The sequence below is a fragment of the Phaseolus vulgaris genome, chromosome 7 (assembly GCF_000499845.2).
Source record: "Phaseolus vulgaris cultivar G19833 chromosome 7, P. vulgaris v2.0, whole genome shotgun sequence".
NCBI classification, from domain to species: Eukaryota; Viridiplantae; Streptophyta; class Magnoliopsida; order Fabales; family Fabaceae; genus Phaseolus; species Phaseolus vulgaris.
Genome location: NC_023753.2, coordinates 1,072,117 through 1,087,066, shown reverse-complemented (window position 1 = coordinate 1,087,066; position 14,950 = coordinate 1,072,117). Strand labels below are relative to the sequence as shown.

The 14,950-nt window shown below is 33.9% G+C and overlaps 3 protein-coding genes across 8 annotated transcripts; 2 read left to right on the top strand and 1 right to left on the bottom strand.

Annotated features, from left to right (window-relative positions):
• Nucleotides 1–24: 24 nt before the first annotated feature.
• Nucleotides 25–7,025, bottom strand: LOC137828661 (pentatricopeptide repeat-containing protein At5g08305). Of its 6 annotated transcripts, XR_011083936.1 has the most exons (6): nucleotides 6,917–7,025; nucleotides 4,201–5,939; nucleotides 2,854–2,984; nucleotides 1,867–1,935; nucleotides 1,530–1,593; nucleotides 25–245 (listed from the first exon to the last, which is right to left on the bottom strand). XR_011083936.1 is itself a non-coding variant. In XM_068635325.1 (2 exons), the coding sequence occupies exon 2, from the start codon at nucleotides 5,855–5,857 to the stop codon at nucleotides 4,211–4,213; it is 1,647 nt and encodes a 548-aa protein (XP_068491426.1). In that variant the 5' UTR covers nucleotides 5,858–5,939; nucleotides 6,917–7,025; the 3' UTR covers nucleotides 3,795–4,210. The 6 variants fall into 6 exon arrangements, 1 of the variants encoding a protein (XP_068491426.1); XR_011083938.1 differs by lacking the exon at nucleotides 1,530–1,593; XR_011083940.1 differs by lacking the exons at nucleotides 25–245; nucleotides 4,201–5,939 and adding an exon at nucleotides 1,025–1,158 and having other exon boundaries at nucleotides 6,917–7,007.
• On the top strand, nucleotides 878–2,929 carry LOC137828662 (WAT1-related protein At3g30340-like). The gene is made up of 6 exons (XM_068635326.1): nucleotides 878–1,108; nucleotides 1,327–1,383; nucleotides 1,511–1,627; nucleotides 1,712–2,114; nucleotides 2,292–2,443; nucleotides 2,528–2,929. Exons 1-6 carry the CDS (start codon nucleotides 918–920, stop codon nucleotides 2,646–2,648), a joined length of 1,041 nt encoding a protein of 346 aa, XP_068491427.1. The 5' UTR covers nucleotides 878–917; the 3' UTR covers nucleotides 2,649–2,929.
• A 2,625-nt stretch (nucleotides 7,026–9,650) lies between the features above and the next one.
• On the top strand, nucleotides 9,651–14,829 carry LOC137827722 (E3 ubiquitin ligase BIG BROTHER-related). Its single transcript, XM_068634010.1, has 7 exons — nucleotides 9,651–10,105; nucleotides 10,766–11,120; nucleotides 11,204–11,244; nucleotides 13,243–13,284; nucleotides 13,380–13,501; nucleotides 13,583–13,691; nucleotides 14,552–14,829. Exons 1-7 carry the CDS (start codon nucleotides 9,782–9,784, stop codon nucleotides 14,600–14,602), a joined length of 1,044 nt encoding a protein of 347 aa, XP_068490111.1. The 5' UTR covers nucleotides 9,651–9,781; the 3' UTR covers nucleotides 14,603–14,829.
• The last annotated feature ends 121 nt before the right edge of the window (nucleotides 14,830–14,950 follow it).

The window sequence follows — 14,950 nt, the reverse complement described above, 5'->3', positions numbered from 1 at the left end:
TACTCTACACTAATACAATGCAAATAACTGAACATGGGAATCAATTCACATAAATCAAATTAAATATTCACAGAAAGCTTTATTTTTCATAATGATTCTACATGACTTGTCTCTAATAAATGATATATTGATCCATGAAAGCAAAAAAATACACCACAAACCTCTTTTCACCGTCTGCAATTTGCATTCCATTTAGATAGCATCTTACACCTTTCTGCTATCTTTCTTTTCCCAAGATTTGACATCTTGTTTTTGCATGCAATGTGGCAAATAAATATAATTAGTAACGTAAGTAAATCAGAAAAACAGATTCCCAGTTACCAAAAGAAACTGGAGACAGTGTCATATCTGTCTCAACTTTCTAATGTTGCTTACAAGTTACACCACTAGTGAAATTCTAATGCAAACACTTATTCACTACGATAAGAAGGTAATGGTCCAAAGAACGGTACCACATGTTGGATTATACTTATTCAGAAGATAAGAAGCTTATTCTGATGTCAATTGATGTATATAAATAACACGTGATCTAATATATTAGCTCTTTGTTTGTCTTACTGATCTTAGCTGCAGAAATCTGTAGGAAAGGGGATGTGAACGGAATCAACATGTAAAAAATGTGGCAATTTGACCGGAAAAGACTGATTTGATAAATCTGATATAGGCTAAGGAGAGTCAATGACAGAACGAATATCTCATCGATAACATGTAAATTTCGACCCTTAGAAATTGAAAACAAGCAAATAATAAAGCATGGAACACTGAATGGGGAATGGTGATGTGGAGAGGAATATATCAACATGTTTGTTCCCTTGTTCTGAGAGGCTATTGAATTTCTCTATATATTGGACAAAACAGCCGCCATCACACCATTCTTCCACAGCTTAACAAACAACAAAGTACAAAACAGAAATTTCATGATGTTGACACATTGCCATGAACTGTGCAAGCCAGTCTCCATCATGATTCTAGTTAACTTGGCTCTGGCTTTGGTCAATTTGCTTCTGAAGAAGGTTCTTAATGAAGGAATGGACTACATGTCCATTATAACATATCGACAGGCAATTTCGTTTATCTTCATGGCACCTATTGCCTGCATCTATGAAAGGCAAGAGCCAAATTCATTTCTTGTAACATTGTTTGATCCATTTTGCCAACCTGCTCAGAGTAAAGAAAAATTCTCGTTGAAACTTCTTTCTCTGTCACCTTAATCAACACATCTTTGGTTAATATTCATGACCTTGTTTGTTTTAGTGACAACTTTTTTTCTAGAACTACCTAAATTTTACAAATGACAGGACAAAGCCAGTGTTTTACTTTTTACAGGAAACACAAAGTGGAGGTTCGCACAATATGTCTCCTTTTCCTCAGTGCCCTACTCGGGTAAGTATTATTGTAACTAAATATAAGCTTCTGGTTCAGTTTTGATGTTGGCAAGATCTAAACCTAATCCCTCTATCCAAAACCTCACATTTAAACAAATTGTAACAAGTATAGCAATGTTTTTCAGAGTGACAGTTCCCCAATACCTTTTCCTTCTTGGACTTAAATATACGTCAGCCACGTTCTCATGTGCGTTCCTCAACATGGTGCCTGTATTTACGTTCATTATGGCAGTGCCATTTGGGTAAGTTAAAACAAAAGGAAATTATTTGATTGTGGAATACAACAACAACAGTAATTTTGATCCTTGGGCTTGAAATTTTTCAAGGATAGAGAAGGTGAATGTGCAAAGCAAGGGAGGCAAAGCTAAAGTCATGGGAACTTTTGTCTGCATTGGTGGAGCTTTGTTATTAGTCCTTTATAAAGGAATGCCCCTTATCAAGCCACAATCCCAATACATAGCTAACAAAGTTACAAGTTTACCTTCAACTGCCAAGTTAGAGACGTGGATTATAGGTTCCATAATTCTAACCGTGAGCTGCCTCCTGTGGTCTTCATGGTTCATTATACAAGCAAAGATTAGCAAAAAATACCCATGTCAGTACTCTAGCACAGCTATTTTGTCACTTTTCGCTGCCATTCAGTCAGCAATATTAACTTTGATCATCAAGAGGAATAATGCTTCGTGGATTCTCAAAGGAAAGCTAGAAATATTAAGTGTTATATATTCTGTAAGTACATTCTTTACAGTAACATGATCATTTTAAATTATTTTAAAATAGTCTGTTTATTTGCAAATTCTAAGTTCAAGTCTAAAATATTGGTTTGCATTTCAAGTAGAAGATTCAGCAATCCTAACTACTTGTCAAAGCCTTTAACATTCAAAATTGTGGTTTTTGTGAGTCTAGGGATTGGTAGGGTCGGGCTTGTGCTATGTGGCAATGTCATGGTGTGTCAAACAAAGGGGACCGGTTTTTACTGCAGCCTTTACCCCCCTTATACAGATATTTGTGGCCATGCTTGATTTCTCTGTACTAAAGGAGGAAATTTATTTGGGAAGGTTGATTTCTTTAATCTTTCTTTTATGAATTCCGGTCTTTCTACTTTCCATTGCACCTAATGCATCTCTATCTGCAATAAACAGTGTTGCAGGATCTGCCTTGGTTATTGCTGGCATGTATATTCTTCTGTGGGGAAAAAGTAAAGAGCAAGGACAACATGTTCTGAAGGATACGCAAACAAATCAAGATGTAGAACATCAATAGCAATGGCATCAATGATAATGAATAACATGCTGCTAAAGTGTCCTCTAATATTCGCGGGACACTAGTTCTCTAAATAACAAAAAGAGTATTGTGTTATTATAGGAACCAAAAGCAGTTGCGTTTGAGACTCTATAGAAAACAATAAAAAAGTTTAGCTTGAGGATAAATATTTTCTCTATTGTTAAAGTAAGTAGTAGACTCTAACCTGTGCGTCCACCACTGAATGCTTAATCTTGAAGTTTTATCCAAATATATATTCTATATGGATTTGTACATGCGAAGCACAAGAGTTCCAACTTCATATGGAGAGATAACACAGCATCCACTCATCAATATCTGGAATATTATATCAAAGAAGTTCACTTTCAACCCATCACCATCGCACAATCAAAAAGTAAAACTTCTAAACTAAAAACACCTTGATTGTGTTTCCTTGTAGAGACAAAATATCAGCAAGCAGACAAGAATACTTAACATAAATTGTCGCAATCAAGATGGAAATCCAAGCTAGATTGCTTGGATACGAGGATGTTTCACTCAAATTTCACAAAAGAACTTTTGGTGAATGGCTGTAGGATACTTCTTGGTTGAATCTTGGATAGATTTTGAAAAGATAATATTGATTTTGCAAAAACTTTGAAAAAAATTATTCAAGATTATAATTCAAGAAAATGTTAGAAATTATAAAGAAAAGTGTGTTATTTATTCTCTACGAGATAAGCAAGTACACTGATTTGCAACTTGAGACTCAAATTTTATGATAAAAACCTTAAGAGAAAATTTCTCTAGTTTCTTCAACAATGAACATTGAATCACACACGAGTCACCCACCATGAGATAAACAATGGAAGAAGGATTGTCACTCGAGTCTCTAATCAAAATAAGAATTCTTCAAATTTTGTTATGATTAAGGTTTTTTAACACGGCACTTAACTCCTTATATACATACAAAGGCCAAATATTTTTTTACCCAAACAAGGGTGGTTATGAGAAACAAGTTATTCCTAAGATAACTAGCTTATTCCTATCTCTAAACAAAGATGCTCAAATTCAAGCTATGCTAAAACAATATGAGAAGACATTTTATGAGAAGAATTTATTGATATTCATTTTTAGGATCACATTAAATCATATAGCCAACTCCAATAAGATCAATTTCATTTTAATTTTAGCTGAGAATATATCTGCAATAGTACAGAAAGATAGAAATACATAACACACACACACACAAAAAAACATCTAATGATACAATTTTTCCCACTCATTAACTGGTAGTTAAAGTTCAAAATTTACATTAAGCAAGTTGTACCTACATATTGGATGGATTTTCTTTTGGATAAAAAAGTAATGGCTTGAGACTGATGCCTCAATTTTAAGGCCGGGAAAATCTCCCAACTCCAAGAACACTTGCAAGATGACTTCATGAGGGTGACCGCATTTTGCTAAACCCATAAACTACAGGACTTCTCATTTTGATAAATAACATTGAGCTCTATATTATTTGAGATAATTCTTCCAAAAAAAAATTAAATAGCAAACAAACTTTTAGTACCATCTACTACTCAAAAGAGAAGCAACTCATCTCCTGTTGATGTATCCTCCAGCGACTTTTCCTCATTGTCTTTGTACCAACTAAATTTCATTTGGCGGAAAACAAAATTTAGCATACAATTAGTTTCCTCTGAATCAGGATGCGTTTTATCGTGAGCAATAAATCTGTGAAGGACTCCAGATATTTCAACAAAACTAAACCCGGGTGATTTTTTCACCCCTCTCCTATCCATAGCTTCTCTCATGCTTCTTGCATCATCCCAGCGTTTGTCGAAAGCATAAACATTAGATAAGCCAATATATCTACCATCATGATTTGGTTCTAGCTCAATAAGCTTCTTGCCAACTGTTTCTGCAAGAGCTAAATTTCTGTGGTTAATACACCCACTAAGCAGGGCCCCTAACATGGCAGCTGTTGGCTCTATGGGCATTCGACGAATAAATTGGTATGCCGTGGTTAATTGATCTGCACGAGCCAACACATCGACCATGCAAGCATAGTGCTCGATTGTAGGTGTCATGCCACATTTATTAAGACTCTCAAAGAAGTACCATGCTTCCTTAACTAACCCTCCATGTGCACAAGCAGCCAACAAGCACAAGTACGTGACCTCATCAGGCTGGATACCAACCGTTTGCATTTCCTTAAACAATTTAAGGGATTCTTCTACTAATCCATGTGTTGCAAGACCTCCAATTATTGCATTCCAAATCAACACATCAGTTTGACTCTTAGAGACCCCACGGAATACAAGCAAAGCCTCTTCTATTGCCCCACATTTGGCGTACATGTCCACAAGAGAAGTCTGCAAGACTAATGTCAGTGGCAATCCACTGTCAACTATGTACTTGTGTATCATTTTACCCTTCTCTAAAGCACCCAGGTGTGCACAAGCACATGATACACTCACCATGGTAACTTCATTGGCTTTGGGCCCAACAGCCCTCATCTTTTCAAAGACAGACATAGCTTCGCTATAATCCCCAGCCTTAACATAAGCGTTAATCAAAGAGCTCCACGATCGAACATCCTTCTCTAACATAGACTCAAAAACTTTCTGAGCCGTAACCATTTCTCCACACTTAGCATAGCCATCCAACATGGAATTCCATGAAACCAAATTTTTTCCCTGTATACTGTCAAACACCTTTTGAGCCCACATAATATTCCCGCAAGAAGCATACATGTGAATCAAAGAATTCTGAATAAATCTGTCAGACTCGTGTCCAGTTTGTATAATATGAGCATGCACAGATACACCAAGTTCCTGGTTTAAAAGGCGTGCTGATGCCTTCACAAGAAATGGGTATGTAAAGTAATCCGGTGCAACCCCAAGTCGCAGCATCTTTAGAAAAACAGACAGGGAATTAACTGGAGTTTTGCTATTTGAGTAGCCTCTTATGATTGTATTCCAGTTAAAAATTGTTGGAATGGAAAGCTGAGAGAAAACCCTGTAGGAATAGTTAATGTCGCCTGAGTTGGATAGAGCAGAAAAACAAAGAATTTTGGATATAAATGGATCATCTTGAGATAAGCCGAAGGAGATCACAACAGCATGAAGTTGCTTCAGTTCAAGCATTGATTTGCATTTTTCAAGGAGGCTAAGTAGATTTTGGTTTAAATTTGTAATTTTACATGACCATGAGACACCAAGCATTTACAGATATATCTCGTAAAACCTGAAGATCGAATACTTCAAGAGTTATGTATCGTCCAAGCAAGGGTGAGCACAGGCAACACTGTTAAGAGACATAGAATACAATGGTTAGGGGTCAATAGGTCCTGCTCTTGCTCGGAATTTAATTTACAATGTGAGCCATTAACGAATAAGAGGAAATCAAACTAAGACAAAACGAAAGCACTCAGGCTTAAGCCTAACCAAACAAAAAGGTAACAGATTATTTGAAAAAAATGAGGAAATAGAGGAACCTGACTTCTTCTATTGTTTGTTTTAATAAAGATATTCAAATCATAAAACCTTCCAATACATCACCACAAAATTTGAAGAATAATCCAGTCTCATATTTCTTGACTTCAAAGTCCCTCCACCAATAATTTAGTCACCATTTTTTCAAGAGTGAAAAGATAGAGCTTTCACAGCATGATGACCGAGAATGAACCATCAGAATCAAGATTAAGAACAAAGCATTAAACATGAAAACAAGGATCATACACTGTCTATACCTATAAGCAAAGATACATAACATGCTTCATCCTCAAATCACAATGCAAGATAATGCAAAGTGACGTTCTACAATTGACACCCAATCAGCTAAACCTGTCAACTAAGCAGATGAATCATAATAAATCCAACTTAAAGTATACCCCAAAACTAAATATAGCACACAACAATAGTATTCCCCTATGTGACTTGTTATCTTTATACGCTGCACTCTATTAAGCAACAAAATTTAGAAACTGCAGTTCAAGTGAGTGAGAGCTAAAAATGTTCAGCATAGCCAAGCATAATTTGAATTCACTTTTAAAACACTCCAATTTGTACAAACGATTTATTCCTCATCAAGTTACTGTTTATGCAGCCAAGTTCCTTTCAGGCATTTTATCAAGCAGTTAGAAGTCGGAAACAGTAAATGTGATCCCAGAACATTGCACAAACGGCTCATAAAAGCAACGTGAGATAATCATAGTGTAAAATGAAACATAAAATAGAACATCATAGTAGCAGACAAAGACGAAAACCCAATGTGATTCATACCCACAAAAAGACACGTGTTGATGTTTATGAAGATTTTCTTCCATGCAGCATGCCACGGTAATTTCTGGTCTGGTCGCGTAAGGGGTGTTTTTCACGTCAAAACTATCACATAGAATTTTTTTATAAAAGCTTTAATACTATGCAACTTGATATATATTATTAAAAAAATAAAAAAATATGAAATGATTAAATCAAAATTCATATTAAACCAAAACTTATATATTTAAAAAAATAATGCAACCTGACACGTTTTTATAATGATACTTCAAATAATAATAATTATTTTTCACATGAAAAAATATAATAAGAAAATAAAATAAAATATGAAATAATTATACCAAAACTCATATATTTAAAAAAATATATATAAACTATATCTATTTATAGAGAATTTTAAAATCAACCAATAAAAACTTATTATACCAATAAAAAAATTTATTATGAATAAATTCTAAATTAGTCTGTTTATCCGTGAGTTTCTATTGAATTTGTAATGTAATAGTTTTTAAATAAAAAAATAAACCCTTTTATGCTTAAAATTTTATAATTTAGATTTTAGAGGATTTATAATGTACCTATAGTATTCTTTACATAAATTTAGCTAGTTAATTTTATCGACACTAAAAAGCATTTAAAAAACAGTTTTTAATCAATTGATTTGTTAATTACACTTGTTTTGTTTGTTTGGTTTTTTTTTTTTCTTTTTTCTTCTTCTCAATTATACCAAAAAGTACTAAGACCTAATATAATTATTAAGTACGCAACTAAATAAAATCAAACAATAATAATGAATATATACTTAAAGAATGTAATTCTATTATTTATAATGATAAAATTAACCCGTAAAAAATAGTTTTAGATATGATTTTTGTTCATATACTATATAAAATTGATTTTCGTTTCTGGTTCAAATTTTAGACAATTTAAATGTATAATATGAAAATGATTAAAATGAGCAGTTAGAATTGGTTAAATTTGAGACTCTACTCCATCAAATCAATGAAAATAGTTAATTTAAACATCAATTTGAAAGAAAAACAAACAACTAATTTTGAAACAAATACTAACAATCATTTCACATATACAGATATTCCAATTTCAATCAGTTTAATATTACAAATACTTGAATTATCTAAAATTAAAAAAAAAAACAAAAATAAATTTTGTATTATAATAAAAAAGCAAAAAATATATTTAACACAGATATTTATAGTGATTAGACTTTACATTCTGTTATCTAACAAGTTAAAACTAACTAAACGTATTATTTGAGTATATTTCAGACAAAAATTATACTAATTACACTATTGGCTAGTTTTTTCAAAATCATTTTAAGATATTATTAATTATTTCAAATTTTATTATGTCAATATTTAGAAAAAATAAAGTAAAACTTAACTAGCAGATACACAACTCCATATTTTTTAAATACTTTATTGTATTACTTTTGTTATAGATATTGTATTATAATCTTATAATAATTATATATTTTTTGAATTAATATATTTGTTAAATTCATAAATTTCATTACAAATTTTAATATATTTTCTATACACGTGTTTTGAAAATAAAAACATTCTCATATAAAAGAAATGCTTCAAAAGAATGTTATTTAAAAATAGGAATCATAGTAATACATTTGATTAGGTATTCTTTCTGTTTTATGTTTTTGTCGTCTCATATTAATATAACAAAAACAAAAAAAAAATAAAAAATTAAAACAAGCACGTTGTGTTCTCCCCAAGTTTAAGTTATTGGAATTGACACGGGGAGCCGTTGATCTCATGTGGGACCCATATTGATGGACGGTGAGATGGAATCGGAGCGTCGAAGCTTGTGGAGCCCACACCGTCTCCGTATTCCTTCATGTGGACCTTTTCATCTTTATTTTGATCCTTCTCTCTAACGTCATCATCCTCATTTAAAATTAATATATTTATTTTTTTAAAATTATGTGAGAATGTTAGGAATGAAAAATATTTTTTAAATTAAACATTTTATCGATACGTTTTTTAAAAGTATTGTACGGTGTTAGTGTCCGATAGGTGTGTCCAATATTTAAGAAGTGTGTCCGAATTTCTTAAAATATTTTTTAAATTAAACAATTTACTAATACGTGTTTTAAAAATGTTATATGAGTATCGATGTCCGATACGTTTGACTAAGATTTAAGAGGTGTGTTCGAGTATACTAGGCTATGAGGCTATGAAGTTCGGACACTCCTCTTAAATGACGTGTCGGTGTTCGATACTCGTGTCGGACACCGACACTCGTATGACACCTGTAAGACACGTATCCGTGAAATGTCAAATTCAAAAAGTATTTGTTTGATTTCTGACAATTCTAGTACGGTTTTAACACAATTTAAAAAAAAATATTAATTTTCTCAAAATTAAAACTTTATTGTATAAATTGTTATTATGATTATAAAACAAAGAAACAAATCATTGTGAACCAGTATTGAAAAAACATCTTTCCGCTCCAAAAAATAATTTGAAACATACTTGTACACATAAATCTTTATTGTCAATTTATATAATTTATAATTATATAATATATAGATCCGTATTCTCGTGTCCTACATTTTAGAAATTTTACGTATCTCCAAATCCGTGTCGTATCAGTGTCCGTGTCAGTGCTACATAGATACTAGGTTATTACCCTTCATTACCTATTTATTTATTTATTTTCCAATACTCATATATATAATATAATAATAATAAGTTAATAAGAATTAATTGATATTTACATATATTCCTTGGATTGATTCGATCGTCTAATCTATCTCCGTCTCCTTGATCCTCAATTCCTCTCTCGTTCACCGTTTTCTTCTTCTTCTTCTTCTTCTTATTTTATCGCATTCTTATGGAGAACGACACCACCGCCGCCGCCACCGCTAACAATAACACCGCCGCCGCTGCTAACAATAACACCGCCACCGCGAAAGTAGGTTCTGGAGGAGTGAAATCGAACAATCATAACCTAGAGGAGGAGCATTCCAATTTGAATGGCGAAGAGCACATGGCAGAGCAAGTGGAGGCGGAAGAGGAAGAAGATCGAGAAGCCGATGTAGGCGAAGGAGAACCAACTGGATCTGCACCCAATCCTCGCCAACCGTCGCGAACCCCTTTCACTAATCTCAGCCAGGTCGATGCTGACCTCGCTCTCGCTCGAACCCTCCAGGAGCAGGTTTCGCTCTTCTTCTCATTCTATCATATTGCTCTTTTAGTTTCATTCCTGTGGTTAGAAACCAAAATTGAGTGAACTGAAAGCTTAGTAATCCAATTTTAACAGTGATTTGAGAGTACTGAGTAATCAAATTGATTTTCTGTATCAGAATGCTTGAAGCTACTTAAACCCTATAGTAGTATTACTGAAATTTTGTTTTGCTTGAATTGTGTTATGGTTGATGTTTCGTTTTATTTAGTAGCACTTGCGTGTCCCTGTTATACTCCTTCACCCATCTTTCACAAACAGCTATGTCTTCTTGTCGTGAAGCCGTGTCTGATTTGATCAGCTTTGCTGTTGAAGTCTAACACTCATGATTCTCCCCGGAGGTCTTTCCTCTCTAATGATAGATAATCAAAGCCAAACTTCTCATCAGAAATTTTGGGGCTAACACTCACGAAACCAACTAATTTTAATGTTGATCAAACCAACTAATAGAGATATGGAATGGATGTTGTTGTATAAAGAATGTGATTTAGTAAGTTGTTTTAACTGGGTTCCCTGCCTTCCTATATGTAATAATATACTTATATACTAATACACTACTAAGTACAAGGTATGATTTTTGTTTTTTATTTTCACATTCTTCGTTTTGATGTTGTGCTTTTGATTACTATATAGGAAAGGGCATATATGATGCTGAGAATGAATAATGAAGGAAGTGATTATGGTAGTTGGGAAGGTGCAAGCTATTTGCACGATGGAGATGATTTTGATGATCTGCATGATGGTACTGATGTGGATGAGGATGATGACGAGGATGATGATGATGATGAAGATGATGATAATGATGAGTACGAGGATGAAGATGCATTTGATGTCCATGCTCATGCTAGTGCTGGAGAACATGATAATCCCAGCATTGAATTTGACCCAGATGTTTTTTCAAGCGACGAAGCATATGCAAGAGCATTACAGGAAGCTGAAGAGAGGGAGATGGCAGCTAGATTGTTGGCTCTTGCTGGGATAAATGATCGTAAGTTTTCTTGGCTGACTGTAATTAGTAGGTTTTTATTTTATTCTTTATTAAATAATCACTAGTTTCTTTTTCAAATACAGGGGAGGCGGAGGACATAGAGGAACATGGTGCTAATTCTCAGGTAAATGTTACATGTACTCTCACACAGACCCATGGAGACAATACCAATTACTTAAAAGGTGTGAAACCTCAGTACTGTATAATTTGGGGCGTATTTTTATGGTTCCTTGGGAGATAATACCTGTGGATGGATATTTGCTTTAGTTATGGACATAGTTTTATCCTTTTGAAAATTATCTTAACCTTCGGTAGACATTTTCTTTTTGGGGATATTTTTGGAGATATTTTTGGTCTATCCACTACTGTGTCATTTCTAGGATACACCTACCCTAAACAAAGATCTACCTCTATACTTGTACCGCTCTCTGAATTTTTTAATGGATTTACTTCTCTTTGTTACACTGTAGGCAACCGGCTATTCTGTTCAACTGTTTGTACATTCAGTATCGGGATAGGTTTACAATATTTTACTTAAACAGCTTAATGCTTCTTCTATTTCATATCTTTCATTTATTTTGTTAACAAAAATGAGCAAGCCTTATCCCACTCAATAGAATTGGCTACATATATATCAAATGATGTCATTTGGCATTATCAACTCCAAGATTTCAATAAATCCATTTAGGTCATGGTTCTTTCATCTACTTTCTACCACTACATTCTAGAGAGCTTACTAAATTAAGAGTGTATGATTTGTTGTGGACACTCAATAAAGCGTTGTCTCTGGATGTGGGATCATAATTTCCGCCCGGGGTATTTTTATTTTATTTTATTATTTCACACTTTTAGAGTAGATATTTTTTTTGATATTTTGGAGATTTTATCATTTCAGGGACATTTTCCCCTTATTCTTCAGTAAGATATCCATGAACTGTTTTAGAGCAGTTTATGCATTTTTAGAGGTTGGCGAGTATTAGAACACTCAGCCTCCTCTCCTGGTATCTTATCTTTAGCAATTCATCTATACCCATAGTTATATCAATTCCAGATATCAATGTGGAGGGAATGTTTACCCCCAAAAGGTGCTGTCGTGGAATTGCATATAGCTGGATGGCTGCTATTCTGATTATTATATTATAGATTTACACTAAACACCCATATATTCAAAAGTAAAAATTATCCAAAATTAATCATATGCATAATTAAAATTAATAAGTTATAGTCTAAAAGGAGGAATAGTCAGGGATTGAGTTGCAGCGTAGGTGGAAAAAAAGGAATGAGGCTTGCAATCAGCGTCATGAGCGTGTGAACAGAGAGTGAGTATTGGATTGGGCAGAGTGTGCAGTTGAGTAGTGAGGATGTTGGAAAACATTGGAAATGATCTACAATATCACTGGCAATCAATGAGCTAGAGAGCTCATGAGGGTGGATGAGGTCATTAGAGGCTTTCTTCAAAGTGAATAATGAATTATTGGAAACGAAGGAGGTAAAAGTGCTCCATGAAATGAGGTTTGTGGTGGCCTCAAGCTGTAACATGCTTGATGGCACCACTGCTGCACTCTATTGATGATTATGCCTGCCTACACTCCTTAACTTCATTTTCTGAAAAAGAATGATGATGAATAAGTTGCTGTGGTGGCGAAGACTCTGTCTAAAATGCTCCGTTACTTTTAGATAGTGGCTGCTATATTGACAACCTGCTAAAGCTCTATGCCAATAGCTTTAGCATGCTTTTAATGGTAAATTGGTGATAACTTTGTTAACAAAAAATCCCATGTTTTTATGGGTCAAAATCTTTGAGATTTTGCATGTCTGAGAAAAAGGAGAAATGATCGGAAAATAAATTAAAAAAATTAAAATAAAGTTTTGAGGCGTAGTAGTACTGTTAGACCAATATTGGCTCAATATCATGCATTGTATGACAAAATATCTTATTCTAATTTACCTTCATCTTTTTTATTATCATGTGTTTTTGTAATCACAGAATCATTTAGGCTGGATTGATTTGTTACTATTTTTTGGAATATAGTATTTAATCACACAACTCGGATATTGTTCTTAATTCTGTGTATTGTTGTTAATTCTATAAATGCTTCTTGTTGATCATCTGTTTTTGCAGGATGCTTGGGAGGACGTTGATCCAGATGAACTTTCATACGAGGTAACTTTGATCTACATACCAAAGTTTGTGTGATGCTGTCCATCCTCTTTGTTTCCTTGTGTTCCATGGTTGATGGTAAATTTCAATTATTTCAGGAGTTACTGGCATTGGGTGAAGTAGTTGGAACTGAGAGCAGAGGTCTTTCAACTGACACTATTGCCTGTTTGCCTTCACTCAACTACAAGATTGGGAGCGATCAGCATGGAAGCAATGATTCGTATGTGCAAATTCTGTTACTTGTAACCTTAACTTTGTTGATGATATATCAGGGTGCCTGATTGTTGTGGCCCTGTTCCAGGTGTGTCATTTGCCGGGTGGACTTTGAGGATGGTGAATCTTTAACACATCTTTCCTGCAAACATCTGTACCATCCTGAGTGTATCAACAATTGGTTGAAAATAAACAAGGTATGCTTTTGCCTTATCGATTTCATCTATTTGCATACATGAGGTCAATGTGCATATTTTCATGTAGCTATTAGTTCCAAATTTCAACAAGCAAGTTCTAATTTATGGTTCCATTAGGTTTTTGGCACACGCCTCTTTGCCTCTGGTTGGATAATGCTTTTGTGCTCTACTCCTAATAGAGTTATAGGGTGCATAGATACTCTTATGTGGTTTTTAGTCTTTTTCTGCTTTTGTTCTGCACATTATATCTCTGTTTTTGTCTTGTTTTTTTACCAATCCCTGACAACCTAGATTCTCCTTATTACACCACACATTTGCATGTTTTAATAGCTTTCATAGACCCAATTTTATATCTGATCATTTTATAATCTTGATTTTTCTATTCGCAATTTTTAGCTGTAAACTAACAGCCTTCTATGATCCTATTCCCATGTTCCACAGCTCTTTATCTTCTAAAGTTTTATAGCCTGTATTAGATATGTTTTTTCTTGAATTTTTTAAAACAGTGTGGAGTTTTAAATATTTCACTGGCATTAGCAGATATTGATATCATCCATTCTATAGGTTTTATGTACTCATCGATTAAAGCCATTTGTCACTATCCAAACTTGAATTGGTCACAAGCTAAATTAAACTTAGAACAAATCAGTTTAAGACCACTTAAGGTGGTAGAGTTGAAGCATGAATAATAATTGTTGGACCTCATTGTTCAGGTCATATATATTATTACTTATTTCCCAATAACTGTTTTAGTTCTCTAGTAGTTTTAAGTTTCATTTGCAAAACCTAATTGTAGCGTATCAACAATTCACAAATTACCCCATTGTGTTTTATCAAATTCCTTGGTTCTTTGTCGGCAGGTTTGCCCAGTCTGTAGTACCGAGGTATCTGCTTCTGGGAGCAACTTGTAGGAGGGATTTAATAGATGTTCTCCACTTCAAATTGAAGAAAAGTTGTGCAAGTTGGGGCCTAATATCCCCTTATTTTAATAGCATTGCCATGTTGGGGGAGATAGTCTTGTTTCCAGCTCCTTCGTTTTAAATGTAACATTAACTTTTGGAACCAGCTCTCTAGAGTCTAGATTGTCTTTTTTAATGGAATGAATGGCATTAAATTGCCCAGTTCTTTTACAGGATAACTCTGATGATTATTGTGGCTGTTTTTCTCAACCATCATCTCAATTTCGGAGAAGGCAAATATGAGGGGATTCTGAACAGTGGAATTATAGATTACACAAAGCAATAAGTCACCATGCTTTT